Source organism: Rhinolophus sinicus, chromosome 2 (genome assembly GCF_057876585.1).
Source record: "Rhinolophus sinicus isolate RSI-liver-muscle chromosome 2, RSI-T2T, whole genome shotgun sequence".
Taxonomy (NCBI): domain Eukaryota; kingdom Metazoa; phylum Chordata; class Mammalia; order Chiroptera; family Rhinolophidae; genus Rhinolophus; species Rhinolophus sinicus.
In genome coordinates, this window is record NC_142502.1 from 4,945,522 (window position 1) to 4,970,948 (window position 25,427).

At 40.0% G+C, this 25,427-nt stretch overlaps 1 protein-coding gene across 2 annotated transcripts in view; it reads right to left on the minus strand.

The window, feature by feature from the left end:
• Positions 1–25,427, minus strand: part of PACRG (parkin coregulated) — a 447,188-nt gene that overhangs the window by 221,774 nt on the left and 199,987 nt on the right. For both annotated transcript variants that reach the window (XM_019749820.3, XM_088795210.1), the window contains exon 3: positions 1,418–1,589. In XM_019749820.3, the coding sequence (XP_019605379.1) occupies positions 1,418–1,589 (172 nt within the window). The remainder of the gene's footprint in view (positions 1–1,417; positions 1,590–25,427) is intronic.

The following is a 25,427-nucleotide window of genomic DNA, read 5'->3' on the forward strand; positions in this document are numbered from 1 at the left end:
GGGGAAACCTGGAGTGGTGGGTTACAGGCCTCTTACAGGATCTCAAAGACATGAGAGAAAGTTCCAGAGTTGACTCAATTTAAACAGGGACAGCACAGCTGCCAAAAATCTAGAATTTGAACGATACTTAATTGAAATCAATAAACAGGTGACCACGGATAAAACTAAATAATCCGGACTGTGGGAAATAACCCGACGTTGAACTATTTTGTTCTTGTTGTGGTGAAACCACGTGGCAAGAGCACCCCTGAAACACAACGTGTGGGGTTCCCCAGATCTAGGAGACTAGGCAGGTGTCCTGTCTATCGTCCTGGGAAGTGGTTCATCCTGGATCGGGGACTGAGGCAAACCTGGGGCGAGGGACGCTCATCCCTGTGAAGCCGGGGGCAGATGGGCCCAGATCCCGCTGGGGAAGGGCCAGGGCTGCTCTCACTGGGAGTGGGTGGGATCTCTCCCCCCAACTCCCCTCCCCTCGCCCCCATGAGGCGCACAGAGGCACCGACCCTCTGCTTTCCATCAAAAGCAGTTGCGCAGGTCCAGTGACTCCAGGGCTGCAGAACCTGGGGGCGTGAGGCTGCGGGGTGAGGGGGCCAGGCCTGGCCATTCGGCCTTGAGGAGAGGCTGGCTGTCCCCTCCCGGAGTCTTGTCCCAGTAGGGTGGCTCTATTACAAAGGTCAGCAGTGGTGGCAGCAAGGTGAGGAGACGGAACTGGAACAGCTAAGGGGCTGGTTTGGGAGCCATTAGAGGCCGTCACACCGGAAAGTGAAAAATCTCAGAAATGGTTCAGAAGGAGGCTCCTTCAGACGACTAGTCCGCAAGGACTCGCGCCAGAAGACTCTGGTCACAGAGAGGAAGTAGAATCTCATTTAAAGACAAATAGATAAAGTCGGTGACAGGGTTAGACTCGACCTCCCCTCCCCCCAACCTATAACAGATTAAAAATCTCCAGTATTCAATAACATTAACCTTTTCTCCGTTTCAGATGTTTCTTTTTTCTTAAAATTCTGAATCCTACTACTTAAAAGACAGCAAACCACTATGATTGTGTTTATATATCACACCTTTAAAGTTAGGACTGTCATTAAAAACGAACCTACAAGTTAGAGGCCGCGCGTCCCCGCAGACACGTCCTTTACTCCCGCGTGTAGGAATCAGCGTGGGCTGGGTCATCACCACGGAGCACTGAACTCAGTGCAGACCCCGCGCGGTGTCGTTTGCTGATGTGGCAAAGCTGCAGTGCAGTGCCCATGATGGTCCCGCATGTAAATGGGACGTCTGGTCCTGTAGGTCGATTTATAGAACCCCCCACAGAACCCACAGATAAGCCTCAGCCTGTTGCGTTTTATTGCTTAATTAGCAAGTTGTCACAAAGCGGCAGCACCTAAGCTGAGTGACGGGTCTTCACCTGTTCACTTACTTTTTATCGGGATAATGAGCTGCGGAATGACAGGAAGGATCTTGTTCCCCCCGTGCTCCAGCATGTCGTGGATTCCTTGCCGAGCAAAAAACTCGTAGGGAAATGTCATTTCACAGAGCCCGTCGAAAAACAGAGGCAGGTAATGGTGGTAGTCCAGCTTCTCAATTTCTACCTGAAAGGAGAGAGAAGAAAGGACACGTGAAAACAAGGCTGGGACAGCGTGCGGCTGGGCCAGCTGGGACGATGTCACCAATTTAGGATGAGCCAGTTCTTCAGGGTTTCAGGAAGACTGTATGAACCAATTCCTCTAATGGACTGAAATATGTCACTGTGTCTACAGTCTATTGGCAATGAGGTTAAACTCATTGACCTATCAACAGATTGTAATCATAAATAATCTACACTGGAAGCATTTTAGTCTTTGTTTCAGGTTTTTTTGTTTTGTTTTGTTTTTGGTTAATGTTTCCCATTTGGCACAAACGTAATATTGAAAAGAATTCAAGAATCCTGCAGTGTGTATGCTGAAAAGATAGATGTAAGAATAAAATGTAAGAGGAAAAAACAAAACAAACTGTTGAAAAGAGATTAGCATCTGGATTTCTAACAAGAATCTAATAGAAAATGCACATAATATATTCTCGTGAATCTGAGAGTGACAGGTACACATGACTAAATGGCTGGAGCTGGAGCTGGATGACGCGCAGAATGTTGGTGCCATCAAGACAAAATGGGGAAGACACACAGTGGCTGAACCTGAATGGACGACTGACAACTCAAAATCAAAAGATCCCCAATCTCTCTCCTGCTTCTTCTGGGAGCAGAGACATACCCTGCTTCACTTCTATGCCCTTCACCCTCCATGACCTCTTGTCCTGGCCTTCGCAACAGTATTCAGCACCAACGGGGGATGGGAACTAAAATTCCAGAGCTCAGAAAAGAGATGCTGCCTTGGGTTCTGTTCACATGTCTGAGATTTGTTCCAACCAAGGTCCTCCACTGTCTAGAGTATCCATGACCTGACTTACCACCTGCGAGGTGACAGAAGTGATAGTGGTCTCATGGCTGAAAGAAGTCAACAGACTCAGACTGAAGATATAACACATCTACACAGCAAAGGATGCACTGTTCCTAGTAAGAGTTGCAAATTTCCCTTATTTCCAAGTCCTTATCAATGTACCCAGATTCTAATTATCACCTTATATTATAATTAAGTGAGGAGCCCATCCAGGTCACAGGAAGCTCCCTTTTACATGAGGAAGTTTTGATACCGTCCAGCTCCCTCCCAGCCAGAAGGTTCTGGAGTCTCTTGCCACATGCATGCCTGTTCCTGGGTGTGACTAATGGGTAACACCCCCACCACATTCCTGAATGTTTACTGTGAGTCTCAGTGAATCAAATGCCCTACAGTTCCCCAAGCAGGAGGTCTGTTCACGTGCTCATGAGCTTCCTAGCCAACCAAGGAAATAAGCAGTCAAGGGTCAAATGTTCATGCCCTCTTGAAAGTGGAGCTTGGAAAACGAACCCCAAATGGAGGTACATACAAACATTAATTGTATTTTAGATTCCATGTATATTCATAAAACTTGTTTTATTCAAAGTAAAAGTTTATGGGATATATGTCTAGTACCAGTTTTCTCTAGGATATTTGTATATTTGAAAAATGTTTCAGAGTATCATTTTGTACAATTTAAAAATAATTTGTTGCTATATCATTCAGCTCCAAAAGATGCGTTGTTATCTATAGCTTTACCTTGTAACTTAACCTCATAATAAATGTGTCATCTGTACTATATTTTTATTTACATTGTTGATATGTTTTGCTAATTCTCTTTCTTTTTGCCTAGTGCGGCACTTATGTCTTTTATAAGTAGCAAATCACTAAATTTTATACTTTAATATGTTTAAGACTGTTTTTAAACATATTAAGTCGTTCACATTTATGCCAATGTGTAGATTAACTTCTGTCATCTGATTTTTTGGTCAATGGTTATTGCTTTTAATTTATTTATTTATTTTTTACTTTGTATTTGAGTTTTGATTGTTTTATTTACTTTTTTGCAATTTTGCAATGATTTGAAAGATAAGGCAGCCTGTTTAAATGTTTTATTGCAACTATCTCACAGCTGTCTCAAATATTTTAAAACATATTTATCTTGCTTTGAGAAGCAAGTTACAAATCTACGAAGATTGTTGATATGTCAAATTTTTCTTAGAATTCTGTTGATTTTTTTTCTTTGTACAATTTGGGGCAAGAATACTAACAACAGTAATAAAAGCAACAATAAAAATGCCAATGTTTATGACACCAGACACTGTTATAAATACTTACATGTATTAGTTCACTTAAACCTCATCACAACTCTAAGATATAACTATTATTAATGTCCCAGTTTTCAGTAAGGGAAAACTGAACACAGAGAGGTTTAATTAACTTGCCTATGGTTTGTAGCTAGTGAGTTCTGAACCGAAGCAGTATGACTGCAAGACACGCTACTTCCTCTCAGCTATGTTGTTAGGCACGTCAAGAGTCAGCATTGTTATAATTGTCTGGTAAGTTGTTCCATTTATCCTCATGTCCTTATCCTGTTTATCGTTATTAACGCAGTTTGTAATAGCCCGACCTAATATTAATATTGCTTTAACTTGTTTGTCCATCATATCTTTTTCAATCTTTTTACTCTCTTCCTCTGACATCATGTTTTAAGAGTGTCTCTTCTAATTGGCTGATAGCTAGAGATGTTGTTTCCCCTCCCATTTTACAATATGTCTTCAGAAAACAAATACTGAGCACAGACATGGTTCTTATTCTCAAAACTTTAAAAAAAAGAAAAAAAACATTATGATAAAGGATGAATGAAGAGAAAAAAAAAGAGGGAGCAACTGAGAGACAGCAGAATTGAATAAAAGACTGAGTGAGAGAGACCGAAAAAGAAAAATGTTATCTTTATGTCTTTAACTCCTCCTAGCTCACTGACTACAGCAGTTATTTCCTACCAGGAATTGTCTTTCTGTGAGTTCCTTTTCTGACCTGTTTATCAGTTATTTGGCATACCTACTATCACTGCAGATCTGTTGCCTTAACAATGGACTAACTTGCCATTATATTTTGAGGTCACAAACTTCTTTAAACACTATAAATGTTGTTCTAATTGATATAGGGTGACATTTTTAAATGTAGGTTTCTTTCCTGCTTGCATACCTTCTAGGGTTCCTCTTTTTTTATTATTATAATAGTGTTTCAGTTGATGAATTTGGCCTATGCCTTGGGAAACCCTCTTACATTCCATTTACAATCAAGAGATTGTGTGTGTGTGTGTGTGTGTGTGTGTGTGTGTGTGTTGTTTTTAATACTATATATGACTTCTCTTTAATGTATTTTTTTTTTCAGATGAGTTCCTTCTAGATACTGTACCATTTTCACGTTGTCCATAGTAAGGCTGGCTGTGCTTCCTCATTCCCATTCCCTCTTGAACCTCTTTCTACCATTTCACTGCACTTTCTTTTACATAAGTCACCATGACCTTCATTTTGCCTCGTCCTCCATTCTCTTTTCTGTGCTCATCAGCACGACACAGTTGACCTTGTGAAGCTGACTTTTCTCAGCCTTCTGACACCACAGTCCCCAAATTAGGGGTCATCCTTGATTTCCTCCTTCAAATCCTGGGTTCAGCCCATCAGCCATCCCGTTCATTCTCTCTCCAAACAAGTCTTTATTTCCTTCCCTTTTCACCATTTTGCTCCCTCCCAGCGTAGCCCAAGCCACCGAACTTATCTTACCTGGATTGCTACCACTGCCTCCTGACTGATCTCCCTGCTGCATAGTTTCGCCTCCCTGTTTCCGTTCTTCACACACTTGAGTCCCGCCCTGCTGCTGGTCCTGACTGAAGTCCTACCAGGGCCTCCCTGATCTGGTCCCCAGGTCCCTTTGCTTCACATCGTCCTCCTGCAAGCACTGTTCTCTGCAGACACTGGTGCTTTTCGTTCCCCAGGCCAGTCTAGCCTCACTCATTCCTACTCAAAGGCTTTCTGCGAATACACTGTTCCCTTCCTCGCTAGACCTTTTCATTGCTGGCAACTGCTTTCATCTAAATTTCAGTTCAGTGCGGCCCTCTTACCACTGCATCCCGCCCTGTCTGATTTTCTCTGTGGCCCTTATCATTTATTCATTGCTATTTTTCAGTTCTGTTGTTCAGGGAGCTTGTCATTGCCTAGAAAGGTATTTGGCACACAATAGGTGAATGCTCAGTAAGCACATGTTGAATTTTCATCCTGACCTTTTGAATCTACCCTGTGTAACTCTTTGAGAGGCAAACCCAGCACAGGAACAATGGCAGATGATGCATGACCATCTCTAGATGGGACCTTAGGCTGGGACCATGGCAGAGTGTGCAGAGGGCCGGGCGTTGAACAGTGACCCTGTAGCATGAAGGAGTACGTAAGTTTCTATAAATGTATGTAGTCTATAATTTTATGCATTCTACAACTATAATGCTATTTTTTCTCCATTAGGATTATAGTGATTATGTACATTTCAGGAATTTTATGAGTATTTTAATAGATTATCAGGATGGGCTTCTTGATGCCTCTATTTACACCCATTTCACTGGAAATCACTGAGGATTCAATCTGCTATTCTGTTTACTTTTAAAACTTCAGGAGGAAAGTTTCTGCTTTTCATAGTATCATCGAAAGCAAACTTATGAATGTATGTCCATAAATAATATATTGGTAATAATCATACAAAATCTGCTTTATAAAAAATCTAGATGTTGAGAGTAACTCAAGATTAAAAGCAACATTGAAAGAAGACATACATTAGGAGATTCATTGTTTATCTTTGTGTGTATATTTGTCGTGTGACGACTACTGTCCTTTAACATTCTTTTGAATCGCTGGCTTCGTTGTCTACTTAGATTTATGAAAGGTCATTTTTACTGTTTATTTAACAATAAACCTTTTTCAGTTTTGTAAATTATTTTGCTCTTAAGATAACTTGTTTTAATAACAAATATTACTTACACTTTATATTTCTTTACTATTACCATAAAATAGTAGTTTTCAGACTTTTATAAAATATAGAAATATTTCTTTGAAGCTTATATAAAAAAATCCAGAATTAAAAGGAAACTGTGCAAAGTGGGACACAGAGCAAGGGCTGTTTTAGACACACCAACTAAAATTACAGGGTAATATGCTGGTTGATGACTACTTGGATAGTAACTACAAAAGCATCAAGTACTTTCGTTCACAGAATTTCTCTTTTTAAAAAAAAAAATATGTTTTATAACTTTTTAAAGATCATGTAGTACCTACAAGTTGATCTCTAACTCTTTCAGTGATTTTTGGTCAAAAGCAATAAAATTCTGACGTGACCGAGCCTACCCAATATAACCTTTATCCCCATAACAAACGTATAAGGTAGCAACGCTGTAATGAAAGGTCAGAAACACGATGAGATTAGTGATTTTCATTTTTAAAAAAGCTCAGGTCAGAAACTTACTCTTGTACTTCCCATATCCTTGCTTCAATTAGCAAATAACATATCATTGACAGTGTCTGTTATTATGTTTCCTATAATAAGTCCAAGGGTCTTGCCTAGATTGCAAACTAAACTGAAAAAGTGAAATTATCTATTCATATATTAAGGCCTCATTTGGACTTATTATGATGTTTGTAAAATAAAGCTTTAACTCATCGCATTTTAACCCTTGAGGAAGCTGTTAAGTTCTTGCAAGAGGACTTACAAATATATAGGTGTTAAGTACTTACTATCTGCAGATTGTATACAAAACATATTTTGAATATGGATATACTACTATTTTTCAAACGTGGATGGATATGGTTGTGATGAATAACTGAAAATAATTTATATCATTTTACATTTTCTCAATGATACTGAACATACAACCAGATCATGTAGTAGTACGTGAGATTTCTGATGCAAAAAATAAGACTTTTTAATACACAAATGAACTTTAGTGTCAAAGCGGTGACTTCAGGCAAGATGCTAGACAAGGCTGATGTGGGTCTGTGAACTGCTACAAAGGTGAAAAAACACCAAAATGTGTTCAATGTAAAGTGGAGGTCAGGAAATTTTCAGATGCTGGAGATAAAGACAAAACCCAGAGTCACAGAGGGACCTAAGAGTGAAGCCGAGTGACCCGAGAAAGTACCAGATAGAGGTCAGACTGCAGGACCGAGACTGAGGTTTTAGTTCCTCAGGAGTTCAGGAAAACAGGGCAGATGGCAGGAGAAGGGGGTTAAACTAAAGCCCTGCATACAACGGGGACCGTGAAGGGCGGTCCCACCTGTGACAAGGGGAACAGAAAGTAACTCTCTTTGAGCTTGGGAAACAGAAAGAGAAGCTGATGTTTGACAAAGCTCTTAATGGGAAAATTTTCCCGTGAGACACAGAAACCCAAAGCAAATGTAAAGTCAGGGAATTGAGACAAAAAAATGTTCCCAGACCATGGAAAAGTAACTTCTGGAGCCCAGACGAAAGCAAATGTGAAAATGTTACCACTTGCGTCATCCAGGTACATGGGACACCACAGAAAAGGCCGCCCCACCTAAGACTTACCAGACACCCTGTAACGGAGTCACATAAGGAAGATTCAATAGACCAGTGAGCATGGGAGCTCTGAAACCAGCAACTAGAAATAGCAGAATAAAATCTGAAAAGAAATATTTTTAAAATGCTTAAAACACAGAAATCTATTTTACTTCAAAAAAGAACCAAATAAAACTTCCAGAAAAGAAATTCTAGTATAACTAACTTAAAAACCCAGTTGCTAGGTTGACTAGTATTAGACGGACCAGAGCTGCAAAGAGAATTAGGGCTTGGATCAAAGAGCCGAGGGGCCATGCAGAGGCAGTACAGGGAAGTAAGGCGACGGGAAAGATGGCAGAGAGATCCCGGCCTGAGATGCTCCCACATGTCACTCACGGGAACTCAGCGAGCACAGAGGGTGCACCAAGAGAGTATTTGAAGAAATGATGGTTAAGAATTTTTCATAATTGAAGAAAGACATGCATCTTCAGATTGCAGATGCTTATCTTTTCATAAAAACTATACAATTCCAAAGTCAAGAAAATATTTCAAAGCAACTAGAAACAAAAGACAGGTTGCATATAAAGGATCAAAATTAGACTGAAATGACATGTCTCATTAACAAAATAGAGGCCAGGAGACAGGGTCAAATTCTTTCAACATGGTGAAAGAACAAAAACTGTTGATCTATAATGCAGCACTCAGCTAAACCATCGCTCAAAAAAACAAGACAAGGTAAATGTATTTGACCAAGACTGAGACGTTTTTGTTTTTCTTTTTGGCCATGGAGCATGGTCCTTATCAAAGGATAAAATTTATTAAAAAGTAAGCTGGACACAGGACAAAGAAGTGATGAGATGCATGAAGTAATAGTGAACACAATGTGGAACACATTGGTAAGATTAAATAAACATTGACTATAAAAGTTTTCATAATCAATTCTGGTGGGTTTACAAAGTGAAGCAACAATACTAAAAAGGAAAAGTAGAAAAGATGAGAGGAAGGTGAGCTGAGTCAAAGGGCGTTACATTGACAGGGATGAGGACAGAGTTATCGATTAACTTTAGACTTAAGTAGTTAAGTATATTAAAGTGCAAGGGTATCCATTAAAAGAATAGGAATATAATCCACTTCCAAGAGAAAAGAATGTAGTAGAAGGATTGAATGAAGCTTTATTGATCCAACAGAAGGATGGTTAAACATCCCCCCTGCCCCCAGGAAAACACATGGAGAGGAGAAATTATGTAGGACGAATTCAGACATATAAATAATTATAGTAAGTATAAATGGATTAAATTTTCTTTTTAAAAGATCCTCAAAAGAGGGAAATATACTTAAGTTATGGGAGACACATTCAAAATATGACAGAAACAAGTAGAAAATACAGGTATAGTGAAACAATAAGTATGATGTGGGATGAAGTCCTGGAAGAGGAATTGCTTTATCAGAGGGTACACATATGCACAATTTTGATAGATGTTTCCAAATGGTGCTTTATGGGGATGGTACCAACTTATATTCCTAGTAACAATAAATGAGAGTACCTGTTTTTTGTGGGTTTTTTTTATTGCCTATCCAAAGGGCATTGCCCATGATTTCTGACAATATTATAGGTAAAATAAATTTTATGATATTTCACTACATTTCAGCATTGTTTCAACTTGTATTTTTATTACTGTGAATATATTTTTAAAGTTTTTTGTTGGTGGCCAAGACATGGAAACAACCAAAATGTCCTTCAATAGATGAATGGATAAAGAAGTTGTGGTACATATACACAATGGAATACTATTCAGCGGTAAGAAAAGATGAAATAGGACCATTTGTGACAACGTGGATGGATCTTGAGATTATAATGCTAAGTGAAATAAGTCAGACAGAAAAAGCAGAGAACCATTTCACTGATATGTGGTATATAAACCAAAAACAACAAAAGAACAAGACAAACAAATGAGAAACAAAAACTCATAGACACAGACAATAGTTTAGGGGTTACCAGAGGGTAAGGGGGGGTGGAGGGTGGGAGATGAGGGTAAGGGGGATCAAATATATGGTGATGGAAGGAGAACTGACTCTGGGTGGTGAACACAAATTGGGATTTATAGATGATGTAATACAGAATTGTACACCTGAAATCTATGTAACTTTACTAAGAATTGTCACCCCAATAAACTTTAATTGAAAAAAGAAAGTTTTTTGTATATCTTTTCCTGTGAATTGTATTTTTATATCCTTTGCCATTTTTTTTTTTTTTTTTTTTCTGCTGAGGCATTGACTTTTTAAAAGCTCTTTGATATTAGGGAGATTCATCTTTTGTCTGTGATAGGAGTTTCAAATTTTTCTTTTGCTGTGCAGGTTTTTTTTCTTTCTTTCATGTTTTAGAATCTATTAATCATTTATGAATTCTGAATTTCAAGTCATCATTAGAAAGGGCTTCCTCCATTTTCTATCAGAAAGAATAGAAACTGTTAGAAATGATCATTTATAATAGTTTATTCCATGTTTATGATTTCTTTTCTTTATATTTAAATCAAGAATCTACTTGTAAGTTTTCCTGATATAAGGTGTGAGGTATGTTTCCAACTCGTAACTTATTTCCAGTTAGCTACTTAGTTGTCCAATGTATTTATGGAATAGTCTTCCACTGATTGGAAGTATCATTTTATCATAAAGCCCTATTTCTTGACATTTTTTCTGTTTTATTGGCAAAACTGAATGAGTACTAATCCACAAAGTAAGTCTCATGAATTCCAAAATCTGTCATATGTGTCACATTTTCTGAAGAAAATTAAATAACAAATCATTCACTAAAAGATAGCCAAACTTTTAACCCCCACACATTTAGAAATTTAAAAGCATTTTTAAATAACTCGCAGATGAAAAGAAAATCATTATGGAAATGACAACATTTAAAAAATTGAATCACAACAAAATCATTTAACCTTACAAAAAAAAGAAAAATGCCCACTTATCCAGACTCTTTTTAAGAACAGAAAAAGAACAAAAGCCATACAAGTTACTATACATGAGGCTAGCATACCCATGACACTAAAATCAGATAATAACAGTCCAATCTTACTGAATCAAAATTAAATACTACAAAAATGGAATTCAACAGCATGTTAAAACTCATGGCCAACCAGGCTGTATTGCAGAAATATCAGAATATTTTAACATCATGTTTAAATTTTTAGATTAAAGGAAGAAAAAATGAAATCACTTTAACAGATGCTGACAAAACATTTAATAAAATTATTCATTGAAAAAATAAAAACTCTAAGCAAATAGAGGAAATATCCTTTTATGGTGGGACTTTAAAACCATTCCCCTTATAGTTAGAAAGGAGACAAGAAGATGCCACCAACACTTTTATTCAAAATTGTACAGGAGGTTCTAGCTAATGCAGAAAGATAAGGAAAATATGCATGAAGATTGGAAAAAGTAGAAAAACTGTTATTTGAGGATGATATGGCTGTCCCTATAATACACCCAGAGAATCTACAAATTTAATTAATAAGAAAGTCTAGAAAAATTGCTGCATAAAAGATCAACACGCTAAAATAGCAGTATTTCTATATGCCATTAAAAATGACTTAGAAAATATTTTTTAAATTGTTCACAACAGCAAGAAATGAAGGAAAACAAACCTGTTAGAGTAACTGGGAATAAAATTAACAATCAGTTATGTAAGACTTACGGAGATAATTATGACAGATTAGTGACAAGGTAAATGGAAGATGGCAGAGCAGTCTACAGATAAATGAATACATTGACCATCATCATGGATGGACAGACTCAAACTCATAAAGGTGGTGATTCTGCCTAAATTTATCTATAAATTCAACTGAAATTCAAGGCTTGTTTTCTGTTTTTGAAGAGAGAAGCTGAGGGGTTTGAGAGGTTCAGCGACATGCCTGCGACCACCTTGCAGGTGTGGCAGGTGAGGATTTGCACCCAGAGCTGTCTTCCACTGACCTGCTCACATTTCACTACCTTGGGGCTCCTTTTACTACAGATACTGAGGGCTCTGTGTAGCTGGAAGCTATTAATTACTGAGTAACAAATCTGGACTTGCGAATGGAGAATCAAATTCTTTTAAGGAATAACCTTATTTTCAGTTTCTGTCAAAAATGCTAAGAAGATTGCTAAAGGTCAGTTGTAAGCAGATCTCAAATTTATGCACACTTAACCTTTATTACCCAGAAACGGTGTGTTCCTAACTGCAGCAGTCAATGAATGATACTTTCAAGTGTAATAAATAAAGAAGACATAAGCCCTTGTTCTATAGCTTTGAACATTCCCACCTTCCATCACCTGTCACAAACTTAAATTTTCTGAAACTTTGAAAATAGCATTTTTCTTAACCAAGGGGGGATAAAAAGGAGAAATACATCTTCAAAGGTTTTCTTTCCTTTATCACATTTCTGTATAATGCTACAAATAGTATAATTTTTGTGAAAGGTAGAGAGGGATAATTATATTTTGGGAAAACAAATGTCCGTAAAGTGGAGAAACTAGAAACATATGATAGGTCTGAAAAGTGCTGACAGAGTTTTAGGAATCGGAACAGAGTTAGAAACAGATTATTTGTGGCTTTTACCATTAGTGTTAATTGTAAAGCACGGTATTATTTTACAAAAATCTGTCCCTGAATTAGATAATGTACTGTGAACTTTAATACTCTCAACCAAATAAGTGCAATTAAAGAGGTTGGGAAAGAATTAATTCAGGTTAAGTTAAAGCCATGAAGCAATTTTGAGAAGAAATTATGATAGTGGTATTGACTGTCTCTTATGTCAGCATGTAATTTTGTTATGTATCTATTTTGCAGGGATTAGTTACAAATTCATTAAAGTTCTTTATACTCAGGAGTTGTTATATTTCTTGGTCAAATTTCACCAAAGAAACTAAAGCAAAAAGTATGCTGACGTGCTACACTACGTACAGAACTTTGTTGACTGTCAGGGAAAGGTGAGGGGAGTCAGTGGGTAGGAAGAAAGATGAAGGTGTGTTTGGAGAATTATGACTTATTTCCTTGGATTCAAGTTTACAAGTGTTCCCTTTTTTCCACATATTCACCGACACTTATCTTTTGATAACAGCTGTCTTAACAAATGTGAGGTGTTGTCTCATTGCAGTCTCATTGCATTTCCCAGATGATTAGTGATGTTGAGCACCTTTTCATATACCTGTTGGCCATTTCATGTCTTTTCTTTAAAAAAAAAATGACTATTCAAGTCCTTTGCCCATTTCAAAATTAGGTTATCTATTCATTTCTTTGCTATTGAGTTGTAGGGGTTCTTTATACGTTTTGGACATTAATCCCGTATCAGATACAGAGTTTGCACATATTTTCTTCTGTTCCATAGACAATCTTTTTATTTTGTTGATTATTTCTTTTGCTGTACAGAAGGCTTTTAGTTTGATGTAGTTCCACTAGCCTATTTTTGCTTTTGCTGCCTGTGCTCTTAGTGTCATATCCAAGAAATCATTGCCAAGGCCATGTCGAGAAGTTGTCCCCCATGTTTTCTTCTAGGACTTTTACAGTTTCAGGTCTTATTTTTAAGTGTTTAATCTATTTTCAGTTGAGGCATCTATCTACCCTGTTTCCCTGAAAATAAGACCTAGTCAGACAATCAGCTCTAATGCGTCTTTTGGAGCAAAAATTAATGTAAGACCCAGTATTATATTACATATTTTATGATATTATATGATATGATATTATATTATATCATATCATATCATATTATATTATACCTGGTCTTATATTATAGTAAAGTAAGACTGGGTCTTATATTAATGTTTGCTCCAAAAGATACATTAGAGCTGATTGTCCAGCTAGATCTTCTTTTCGGGGAAACACAGTCTCTCTCTCTCTCTCTCTCTCTCTCTCTCTCTCTCTCTAATCTATCTATCTATCTATCTATCTATCTATCTATCTACTATAGATGTACTCTGTCCCTCCCTCTATACATAAATTTTTTAAAGAAATAACAACCTCACAGAGCAGTAAAGGACGATAGGGAAAATGAAGATACAGGAGTGAGTGTCTAGGGGAAGAATCATCAGACAACAGGCTACAGCAGAGGGGCGTGAATTGTGGTATTGGCCCAGAAGTTAGGCTGAAAATGACAGAAGGATATATATGTAAGGGAAAATTATAGACTATTTTGCAGGGTTGCATGATTAATTGGACATGGAGAATAAAGAATATGACATAACATATATAAGAGCGAGTTTTCCAACACGTGGGACAGGTGAATGATGCTGATGTTGTCAGAATGAGCGCTCAGGCAGGGACGGCATTGCAGGCTGTGATGTCAGTTTGAGATGTAGCCTGTGGGACCTGTGGGTGGACGTGGCCAAAGGTGTAAAATACGCATTTGGGGTTTTGGAAAAGGGTCAGTACTAGTGAGACAGAGTTCAGAGTCATTTCATACTGATCATGGTCTTTTACGTGCAAAGCAAGAAGCTACTCCAGAGAACCTGTGGGGACTGTCATTAGCCTGGAGAACAGAAGAGGTGGTCAAGGAGCTAAAAGACTTGTGCAGGACAACCAGCATTCACGAGCTTTACACGAAACTAAAATACGGCCTGAACGCCCCACTAACCTTTTAAAGAAGGAACAAATGATAATTACTGGAAATACAGAAACTGACAAAGTATATGAAATTAGGTGTGGAAGACACGTCAGGGTACGAATCGTTTCATGGCAATATAAAAACAATTATTCTCAATGGGATAGGAATTTTTCCAAAGGAACTTGAACCATCTCATGAAGAGACAACTACTGTTACCACTTAGAAAGTCCCTCTGTCCCCGTCCTTGAGTTCCGCCAGGCCTGTGCACACCTGGCACACTTTCTTCATTTGTTCAACACTGGGGGTGGGGGCGGGTGGTCGTGAGCAGATGAGACTGCCTCAGAAGACCGTACAGTTAAAAATACCCCCACCAATTTATCCATGGAAATTTTAGTTCATTGCTTCTTAGAAACAAAATGCCTTTGGGTATGGCTCAGCTTACATGCTGTTCATACCTTGTAGCAGAACTAAAATCAGAAGATCTGATTCCTTCTCTCCAAGTCCTGCAAGAACTGGACTGTGGAACTGGGTGAAGTGAAAAGAAAGGGGAGGTAATTTTGGTGCATGGAACATTTCAAGGACTCAGCCATCGACGGAGGAACCAATGTGAGAGGGTTTGGGGACATGCCACCAAAGCAGTCAAGAGTGTGTCCGCGAGCCTGATCGTTTTTGGGCACGTGTAAGGGGAGCTGCTCACGTGTGCTGTGGCTTCCGGGTCAGGACGGAGGCATGGTGGAGGGGTGCAAAGGGCATGCGTTCCACAGTAGTCACAGTTCCCCCACGCCCAGCAGATGATCACAGGCAAAATCCTCAGGCCCTCATCTGTAAAACTGGACAATAACAGGACCTACCTCCCATGAAAAGTTGTGAGTTAACGTACAGAGGAAGCTGGCGCAGTGCCTAGTACTAGAGGGGTCAGAAGATGGAAGCTGGGAAAGAGCCACGGAGAAGACCCCCGTTGTTTTCATAACCAAGTCACTTCTTTGTAAGCTGCAATTGTCAGCCTAGTTCCTCCACATTCACTCTATTCTTTCAAGGTTGCTTCGTTCTCTTTGCTGAGGGGAAGAAAAATCGTCTTTGGGGTATGCCACCATTTTCTTAAACGATTCTGGTCCTGCTGTCATTTCGTTTAAAGTGATGGAAGAACAGAAGTCGTTTGTGAAGGACGCAGAACGCTGAGCCCCGAGAGCTCACAGGTTAAGGCCCGGCACATGTCATCTGCCAGCGATCCAGGGGACTGCCAAGTAGGTCGGAACATCTCTATATAAAAATGACACCATCTTTTTGGTTTTGGGTGGTTTAACAATAGATATAGAGGACAAAAACGCAAAATGCTGAAAATTTTGTCTTTATTAGCAAAGCATGTACTTTGTTAAAATGTATCTTGAGTGTAGACAGTAAGTTAATAAAATAACTACAAATATGTATATAAGCTGGTTAGATAATAGTAAATAAAATGATCAATACTGCATTTATTAACAAAAACCTGTCAGTTTTTTAATACAAAAATTATCGGCCTCGTAGAGTCTCTGCTTCAGAGTTTACCCTTGAACTATATCAGTCAACGTGATTATTACAATCAAGTGATTTTGACATTTTAGAATTTTATGCTAGTGACACATGGAAAAAATATACAATCTGTGCACCGGGTTGTAATTCCAGAAACAAGCATCTGAAATCACAATCTCCAAGCAGAGTTTTAAAAATGTTACTGATTTCTTTGTCATAGGAAAAGACTTGAACTTCTTAGTACCTGAGAGAAAGAGTGTTTCCTTTAACTCAGTGAAGGTTACAGAGAAATTTCAAATCACACCGAGTGAAAGGGTCATTCTCGTTCTTCTCATTATGAAATTTGGGGACTTGGCATCTCTCCTCCTCAAATGAACTCTGCCTTCTCCACATCTGTTAAGACAGTTTCTTTAGAGATCAAGCATTGCTATTAGGATGTTCTCCACAATTCTGCTCTTTCTAGCTCTCAGTTCCATGCATCGCCTTTTCTCTCTGCTCCTGGGGTCCCTAGACCTTGTGCTTACTGCCTTTTGTTACTAATCTGGCACAGCCACTTGTGTAAATAGTGCCATACCTTCATGCTCAGCCGCAAAAGGTTTCAGAAGAAAAGTCTGTGCACTCCCTGAGGGCAGGGACCTGTTTGGTTCACCACTGAGACCTGATACCACCTGCCACCCAGGAGTCAAAATCTGCTGAATACATGGATTCTTTTACTTTGGGAGTAAAGCAAACACGCTAAAGCAAAGATTGCTGAATGCTTATTTCATCGTACAACAAATATGGTCAACTAAGATACCCATATGCAAAACATTTAACTTTCAGTAAGAATTTGGAATGTATTCAAGCACATGGGATTCATAATTGGATTGCCAACCTTGAAGGAGTCTGTGTTGAAGTGTGTCAGTTGGCATGGAACACGCCTTTGCACCCGGCTCAGAGAGCCTCCCTGTGCTTTCTAGGGAAAGCTGAGCCTGGCAGAACCAGTGCGCTTTGTACACGCGCCCACTAGGGCATTTGTTGTTTACACATTGCTTTACATTCTGTCACCCTCACTAAATTGTGGGCACTGGAGGCCATATCCCCTCCATTTTCTGATCTGTAACGTTGCACATGAACTGCAGGTGCATGAGGAACAGGCGCCTCACGTTTGCGGAATGAGTCTATGAGCACATTCTGAGACGGTTCCCTACCACTCCTCTCACTCCCTCTCAGAGTGCAGCCAGACCCTCCATGTCACTCAGATCCAGTACGCCCTTCCCAGACGGGCACAGGGCACATGCTGTGGGGTACCCGTCAGTGTCCCCACAGCGCCTTTCCAGCTCACGGTCTGACATTCCGCTCTCACAACCTAATTCCAACTACACCCAACAGCTTACTCTTTGCTGATATGTCCCACTTCCCATATGCCTCTAGCACCTTCTATTTAGACGTTGATGTAGACATTCTCATGAAGTCTTACCAAGGCTGCGTCCTTTCTACATAATACTGGAGAAGACTACAGCGTTTGGATCCTCAATCCTAACATGTCCCCTGCCTCTGCCACTTATTACAGTGGGACCTTGGTTTTCCAACGTCTCCGTTAACCAACATTTCGGTTTACGAACACCGTAAATTTTGTGGATCTATGGTAACATCAGATAGTAAAATTCATGCTACATTTGCAGTTTTAGGGGTTGATTTTACAGGTCTGGAACGGATTAATCCATTTTGCATTACTTTCTATGGGGAAACTGTGCCTCGGTTTTAGAATGTTTCAGAACTTGAACGGTCTCCCGGAACAGATGATGTTCAAAACCTGAGGTGCCATCGTACTTGCCTGTTCTTGTGCGAGTCACCTCAGTGTCCTCATCAAATGGGGGATGACGACAGAATACACTGCAATGGTCTGTTGTGAACAATCCATTAGTTCATTCGTGCAAACCATCCAGAACCAGGTATGTGTTAATCGTTATGATTGTCACTTTGCTCCACTGTAACAGCATCGGGCGCATTATAACTACGTGATTGATTATTACATGAGTGCCCAAATATTTACCTAGTCAAAAATAGGAACTACATCTCCTGCTGCCTTTCCCGTTGGAGCAGAGGAAGAGGAGGCAGTGCCTCCCAGCTGGGAAGAGGAGGCTGAGGCAGGGGAGAGCGGAGATGAAAAGCACGTGGGCAGCATTAGGGCCCCAGGGCCTCCTACTCATGATCGAAGCTCTGTGTGCATGCGTGTGCATGCGTGTGTGTGTGCGTGCATGTAGGCATGAGTGCCTGTGTACATCTGTGTACATGCACTGGTGTGTGTTGTAAACAACAAGAGAGGGCTGGGGGGCATCCTAGGGGGGCATAAGTGTATTGGTAGAGGACAGTGGTTGCCTGTTGTACTTGGTTTCTCAGGTCACAGCCCAGGGAGGTTTCCAATCACAGCAGAGACTGGAGGAGACGGCTCAAAGCCAGGGGCAGGGTCGCGGACATGGCTGAATCCAGCAGCATCCTGTGAGCTCAGCTGTGGGATCCAGTCAGTGGCTTAGCTTCAGAAACAGTCGTCAGGCAGTGTCAATGCCAAAGGAACAGACTGAGAACCAGTGCCAACCTTGGACACCTCCACAACAGGTACAAGGACAGAGGCCCCCACCTAAGGACGGCAGGAGATGACCTGCAGGCTCAACTGCAGGTGTGGGCGCGAGAAGAGGACAACCTGAGGTCGATTCCAGACACTCCACACTGCTTGTATGAGCCCATCTAAGCTTCCTTCCGCACCCAGGTGATGCCCAACGGGAAGGGAAGGAAGGAGCAAGGGAAGAGAAACAGGACCAGTTCCAAATGCCTCACTCCCCCTCCTCTCCCACATCCCGGGCCCCAGGAGTGGAAACAGAATCTCCAAAGCAAGAAGAGAACAATTGCAGACTATAAAGAGGGTTACAGTGCTTTGCACATAGAAGGCGTTTATTTCCATCACCACTCATTACCTTACCACACGTGTGCACACAGAATGCGCGTGCACACACACATACACACACAAACACATACACACACACAAACACACACTTGTTCACAATTTGCCTTTCTCACTAGATCTGTCTCTATGTCTGCTTCATATCTGGCCTAGAACTTAGCATGTCACAGGGTCTGTTACATAGTTCTGGATGGATGGATGGATGGATGGATGGATGGATGGATGGATGGATGGATGGATGGAAAAACAAATGAATGAATAAATTGCTCTTTAGTTAATCTACTCCACCTTCTCTGGATCAAATGTCCTCTCTGTTAGTGTGTTTTTCTGGGAATTTCTGCAAAATATGTCAAGCAAGTATTGGGTTCAGACCTCCTGGATTTAGTCATCTGGGAGCAACATGTCATTTTGCATGACTTTAAATCATGCATTTCAATCCCCTTTTGATTCACAAGTGAGCACCAGAATTCCATTTAGGGTAAAATGACTCGCACAAAGGCAGAAAGTGATTGAATTGCTCACTCATCAATCCTAACTTATTTAGGCTCATTGTTCTTTTTTCAACTGAAAGGGCCTTTGATTTCATTTAGTCTCCAGCACTTGTAGTTCATGAAATGTGTCAAACAGGCCCAGATTGTTGGGTCTATTAGATCCCGCCTCGTTCCAGGGTTATGTGTTATGACCCACAATATGCAGCCTGGCAGTTTCCCGAATGCCACTGTTTGTCTGGTTCGTCACAGTGTATAGTCACATTATAACTCTTCTCAAGGCCGGCAACTATGGCAAACAGGAAAGCTAAGGAATCCCTTAGTGCCACTTCCCGACAGCCTACATAGTTTTCACATATAGAGAGAAGAAAAATAGAAAAGATTGAACAAAATAAGTTCGAAAATGCTTCAGATACTTAAGCCTTCAATCTTTCAATGTACTATTAGCATTAGCAACTAATTTTAGTAGATGGATTTGGCAAATTTGAGATTATCTTAGCGAATTAAAATATCAATCATGTTATTACATCATGATATGGCATCACCCAGAGTCATTAAAATTACAGTTATCAATGACTTTATTGTCATTGCTCCCAGGGGGTGCCCTAAATGTGTAATGCCTGGCTCTCGGGGGACAGCAACTCTGATTGGCAGCATTTGTTGATTTTGGTGGTAAAAACTCCCACCATGGTCAATTTCATGCTACCAATTTGAAACCACGGAAGGTGGAGGTGGGAAGAGAAGCATACCATCAGCTCTCAGAAGCTGTAAGAAAAATTATGTTGTGACTCACTGTATCGTAATAGGATTTTGACTAATTCTAGACATATGAAGACATACACTGCATGCATACACACACACACACACACACACACACACACACACACACACACACACCATGTTCCCCCCAAAATAAGACCTAGCTGGACAATCAGCATTAATGCATCTTTTAGAGCAAAAATTAATATAAGACCTGATGTTATATTATATTACATTATATAAGACCTGGTCTTATATATACACACATATACATGTACATCACATAACTTGATTGGCTGTGTGAAGCCACCAGGTGCTCACACTGTCTCCTGACGGCCCTGACACTGTGACCTCATGCACAGGTATGACTTAATGTAACAGCACATGGGCCTCCGATCATGCATTTGACATCAGAACAAGATTTCATCTCCTTCATTCTAAATGAAGTAAAAAAAGAACTGAATACAAAAGGAAACAGGAAAATGTAAACCAAGAACTGAATAAAATGGTTCATTTTACTGAAGTCATTGAAACTAACTTTCCTCCTGGTTTTACAAACTTTCTGGCCTCTATCATGTATGTGATTCTTTTCCCTTCCTCCTTCTCTTGTTCACAACTCCTTCCTTCCTGCTCCCCATTTACTACTGGAAGGAGCGGGGACCAACAAGTGTCTATCAGTTATATCAGTTAGGCTTGTTCAGCAGCATCATGAAGTCTCAGGTTAGGGCAGGTCCACAGCGGGTCAGTTAACCGATTGGTTTAACACTATCCTTGAGGAGTCAGGTTGTTTCAGCTTTCCTCTGCGCCATTGTAGAGGGTCAGCGGGCTCCCCTACTGTCACAAAATGGCTGCACAAGCTCCAGGAATCATAACCAGATAGAGAAACATCCACAAGTAGAAAAAGAAACTAATTTTTTCTTTTGTCTCTTCTTAACAGCTAAGAAACAGTTCTCAGAAACAACCCCTCTCCTTCTTACCCTTGGAATTTAGTCAAAATCTCCTTAAGCAAGGTAATCCAAGTCACTGGCAATGCAAGTCTATCTACTAGGACTGCTGTATATTATCTTTATCCCCTGGTGATACAGGAGACGACAGCTGGTAGGTAAGGCCAACTTTTAAGGGTCTGTCACAGAGACTAACATAGAGGAATTAGCAAGATAGTAATAAACAGACCATGATATACTCAGAGGAGCCGGCTTCGAACAGTTTGAGTGTTAATTTCCTATGACTAATGTAACAACTTCCACAAATTTAGTGGAACAACAGAAATTCATTATAATTCTGGAGGTCAGAAATTCAAAGTGGGGTCTTATTGGGCTAAAATTGGGGTGTTGGCCGAGCTGCGTTGGTTCTGGAAGCTTTATAGAAGAACCTGTTTCCTTGTCTTTTCCAGCTTCCAGAGGTTGCCTGCATTTCTTGGCTCACGTCCCCATTCAACATCTTCAAAGAATGCCCCTTAACCTCTGCTCCCATTGTCATGTATCTTCCCTCTAACTGACCTTCTTGCCTCCTTTCTGTAAGGACCAAACAGTGTGTTCACACTGAGTCACCTGAATAAGCCACGACAATCTCCCCATCTCAAGATCCTTATCTTAATTACATCTGCAGAGTCCATTTTGCCAGGTAGGGGGACACACTCACAGGTTCTGGGGATTAGACATGGACACCTCGGGGAGCCCCTTATCCTGTTTACCACAGTTGAGGGTTCTAAAACAACACTAATACATCTATAAGAAAATTATTAGATTACTTCAAAAGAGAAACTTGAAATTGGAGTGACTGAACTAGACACAACAAAAATAATTAAGATTATTGCACTGCCTCCTCTTAGCCCGTTCATGGCCCAATAAAGACTCATAATTTTACATTAAGCAAAGTACTACTGATATCTTCAAATTAATGATGTCATTTTCAATAGTTTATACAAAATGGTTCATACAAAATATGGAATTTTCATCAGTTAATTAAATTGAAAATATTGTGCCTCTGAAGCCAGTTTTGCTCATCAGCAGAACAGAGAATAGTGAAATCTGAGGTATGAAAACAGGCCGTCACAGACCACGAGCTCTTTCCCAGGTCTACACGACTCTAAGGAACAGTTGTATTGTAACTTGCCTGTTACACTGCCCTCCGCCCACCTATGGAGGGGCCAAATGATCAAAATCTAACCTTGGAAGGCATACGTTGATCTCTAGAACACCCAGAGTGCCACTAGATACCTAGAAATTTTCCATGAGTTTGATACAGCAGCTTTTAAATTAAAAAAAAAAAAAAAAAAAAAGCATAAAAAAAGAAAACAAAAACAAATAACAACAAAATATAGCAGGAGAGATTCTCAAAAGCCTGTGATATTTAGAAATGGACCCTACAACAGATGATCGTATAAGACAGATTTCTTTTTCCATTAAGTATAATTTACTTTTTTCTACCGACAGTTCCCTGGCTTATTACAATGGGACAGCAGTTAGACAGCTATCACTAAATTTAATTTCCCTTCCTTCGGGGCTCACCACTGCTCTGCTTCTCCAGGACTCTTTTGAGTGTTAGCTGTGATCATGTGACTGACCTCTAGACAATTGGGTACGAGAGCAAGTGACATGAGCCCTCTCCACTGCTGGCCCATGGACTCCCTTGTGTGGTTCACACGCATTTTCCCTTCCCTCTGGCTGGTACATGGCACAGACACCCTGGAGGCCAGTGATGAAAATGGTGGAAGCAGAGATTGGTGGAAGCACCAATCAGAAACACCTCTTTTCACACTTATGTGAATGAGAACTACGCCTTGCTTGTTTTATGTATGGGAAGGAACCACGCATCAGATGTACACCTACTTCTTTGTCATTTTTGCTTCATCATTTCCTGACTGGTGTGAAAGACACAAAGGGACCTTTATGGAAGTTACTTCTGAATTGCTCTCTGCCAAACCTGATGATATCTTCTAGGAGAAAATTGAGGCAGGCCCCTGTTTAACTGTGGGGTTGGGTTATTATATGATGGGGAGAATGAAGGAAGTGACATTCTAGGATATTATATTCAGATTTATTTTATTCATGTGAGGTTTAAAAAAATACATTGAGAATCACTTTGAAATGCTCCCATAATATACACAAGAAGCATTAAATTAATTCTAGAAATTCAGTTGAGATTTTGAAACAGTGATTTTAGGAGAAAAATGTTTCCAGATTTTAGCCACTACTTTTCAATTTACTTGCATCATTAAATATAGCACAATTTTCAGTGCAATGAACATGATATTGTACAGAAATTAGATCTTCTCAGTATTAAAAGATGAAAAAAGCAAGAGCAGTCAGACGAAAACCTTGAGAAAAAAATGTTCTGCAGACCTCAGATAAATGCAGAATGCCTGCAAGCAGACTTTGAATGAAACAAATAGATGCAGCCAGAGTCACACTCTATTTCCAGCCGAGATAAAAAATAAATTTCTCATCCTCAAATTATGTGCATTTCCACCCAAATCTACTATAGCTTTTAAAAGGTCCAGGCACCTTTCAGACAAACCTAGTGGACGCATTGTTCATCTGGAGTCTCCCCTTTTTAGGAAGTTTTGATGAAAAATGCACCCACCCTACGGCGTCCCACTGACGTACAATCCCGACAGACAACCTGGAGAAGACTTATCCTGAGGAGAAGATTCTGGATTACCCCAAACATGCTGTGACATCTCTGTACCTAATCCTTGTGTGCTCTGACACATGACTATTTCCTGAGGTTTCTAGCTATGTAACACTTCAGTCATTCAATAAATATTTACCGTGTGCTCCCATGTGCTGTAAGCTAGGTGTTCTTGGTAGGATAGGGGCACAATTCCTCCTCACAAGGGGCGTACAGTCAAATGAGAACACACACAAGTTAATGGGTGCTTACGTGAGACAGGGGCCTGGGGGTGGGGAGTGAGGGAGGTGACCTATGGGGAACCCTTGCCTGCTCTTCTGCCAACATGTAATTCCGACCACCACACGACAAAAACAGTGGGAGTCTGATATGATTTAAACAACTTTTAGAAAAACATTTCTTTTCTAATCTAGCACATATTTGACTATTGCGCAGTTTCTTGCTTAATGTTATTACACATTATTAATCATTTATAAAATTTTCTACCCAAGCAATGTAATAATTGAAAAGCTCACACTATATACAGCAGTAATAGTTGAACTGCACCAGAATCATTTGTGAGCCTCATATTCAATAGTGTCTGTGATTAGACAAACTCCACTAACTGTGAAAATGGACGAGAGTGACAGGTACAGTTAAAAATTGCAATTTTAAGTATTCTGTATTGTATAAGTGTGAAACAAGCAGGGAGGAGGAAAGATTTATTTGACTATCGTCTGAAGTGGAAAGACATTCACTGGCTAAATACCTGTGACTTTTCCCTTTGGGGTTCCAATTTCTGGATTGTTACACCGGCTTTCAGTGAGATAAAGTTTTATTTTGTACTTCCTTCTCAAACTGATTTTTAAAATGAAAATTTTTTCCTATTGTCTAAAATGGCTACTCATGTACATTTCCCGAACAAACTCTGAGCTCTTAACTTGGGCCCTTTGCGTGAGCGTGGTGGATCCCTCCCGGGCATGGTCCCCTCCCCAAGTGGCTGCCCCCCAGCTCGGCCCTGGAGGCTGCCAAAGAAATAACCAGTGGCCCCCAAACCTTCCATGGGAACTGGACTCTGCACCGCCTGGTACAAACCAAAGACAAAGCCCCAAATTTGAAATTCAAGAAGAAAATAAATTTTAACTATGCTCATTTTTAATGCTTGCAGCAAGTTTTCATTTGTATTTTACTCTCAAAATTACACAAAGTGGTTTCTTCAAATAGTGGTTTGTACTGAGCGTCCGAGAGTTGCTGCAGACAAGGAGGATTGTTTCGAGAGCTAAATAGACCCATTCATGTGTTCACGTACTTGGGAACAAGATTAGACTCTAAATCTTCAGCAAGTAAAAGTGAAAATATGAAAAAATGCAGAGTTCGCCGAGCATGACAGCCCTGCAGGACAGATACTCACAAAATGTCACCCTTCCCTCTTCCTAGGACAACAGCCTCAAGGAAAAGAAGTCAGGCAACTGGGCAAATTCAGTGTTGATTTATCCTAAGTAAGTCATGGCCCGGCTACATCTAAGGAAAACTCATCATTCCTAAACCTCTGACTTGACACAGGTTTTTA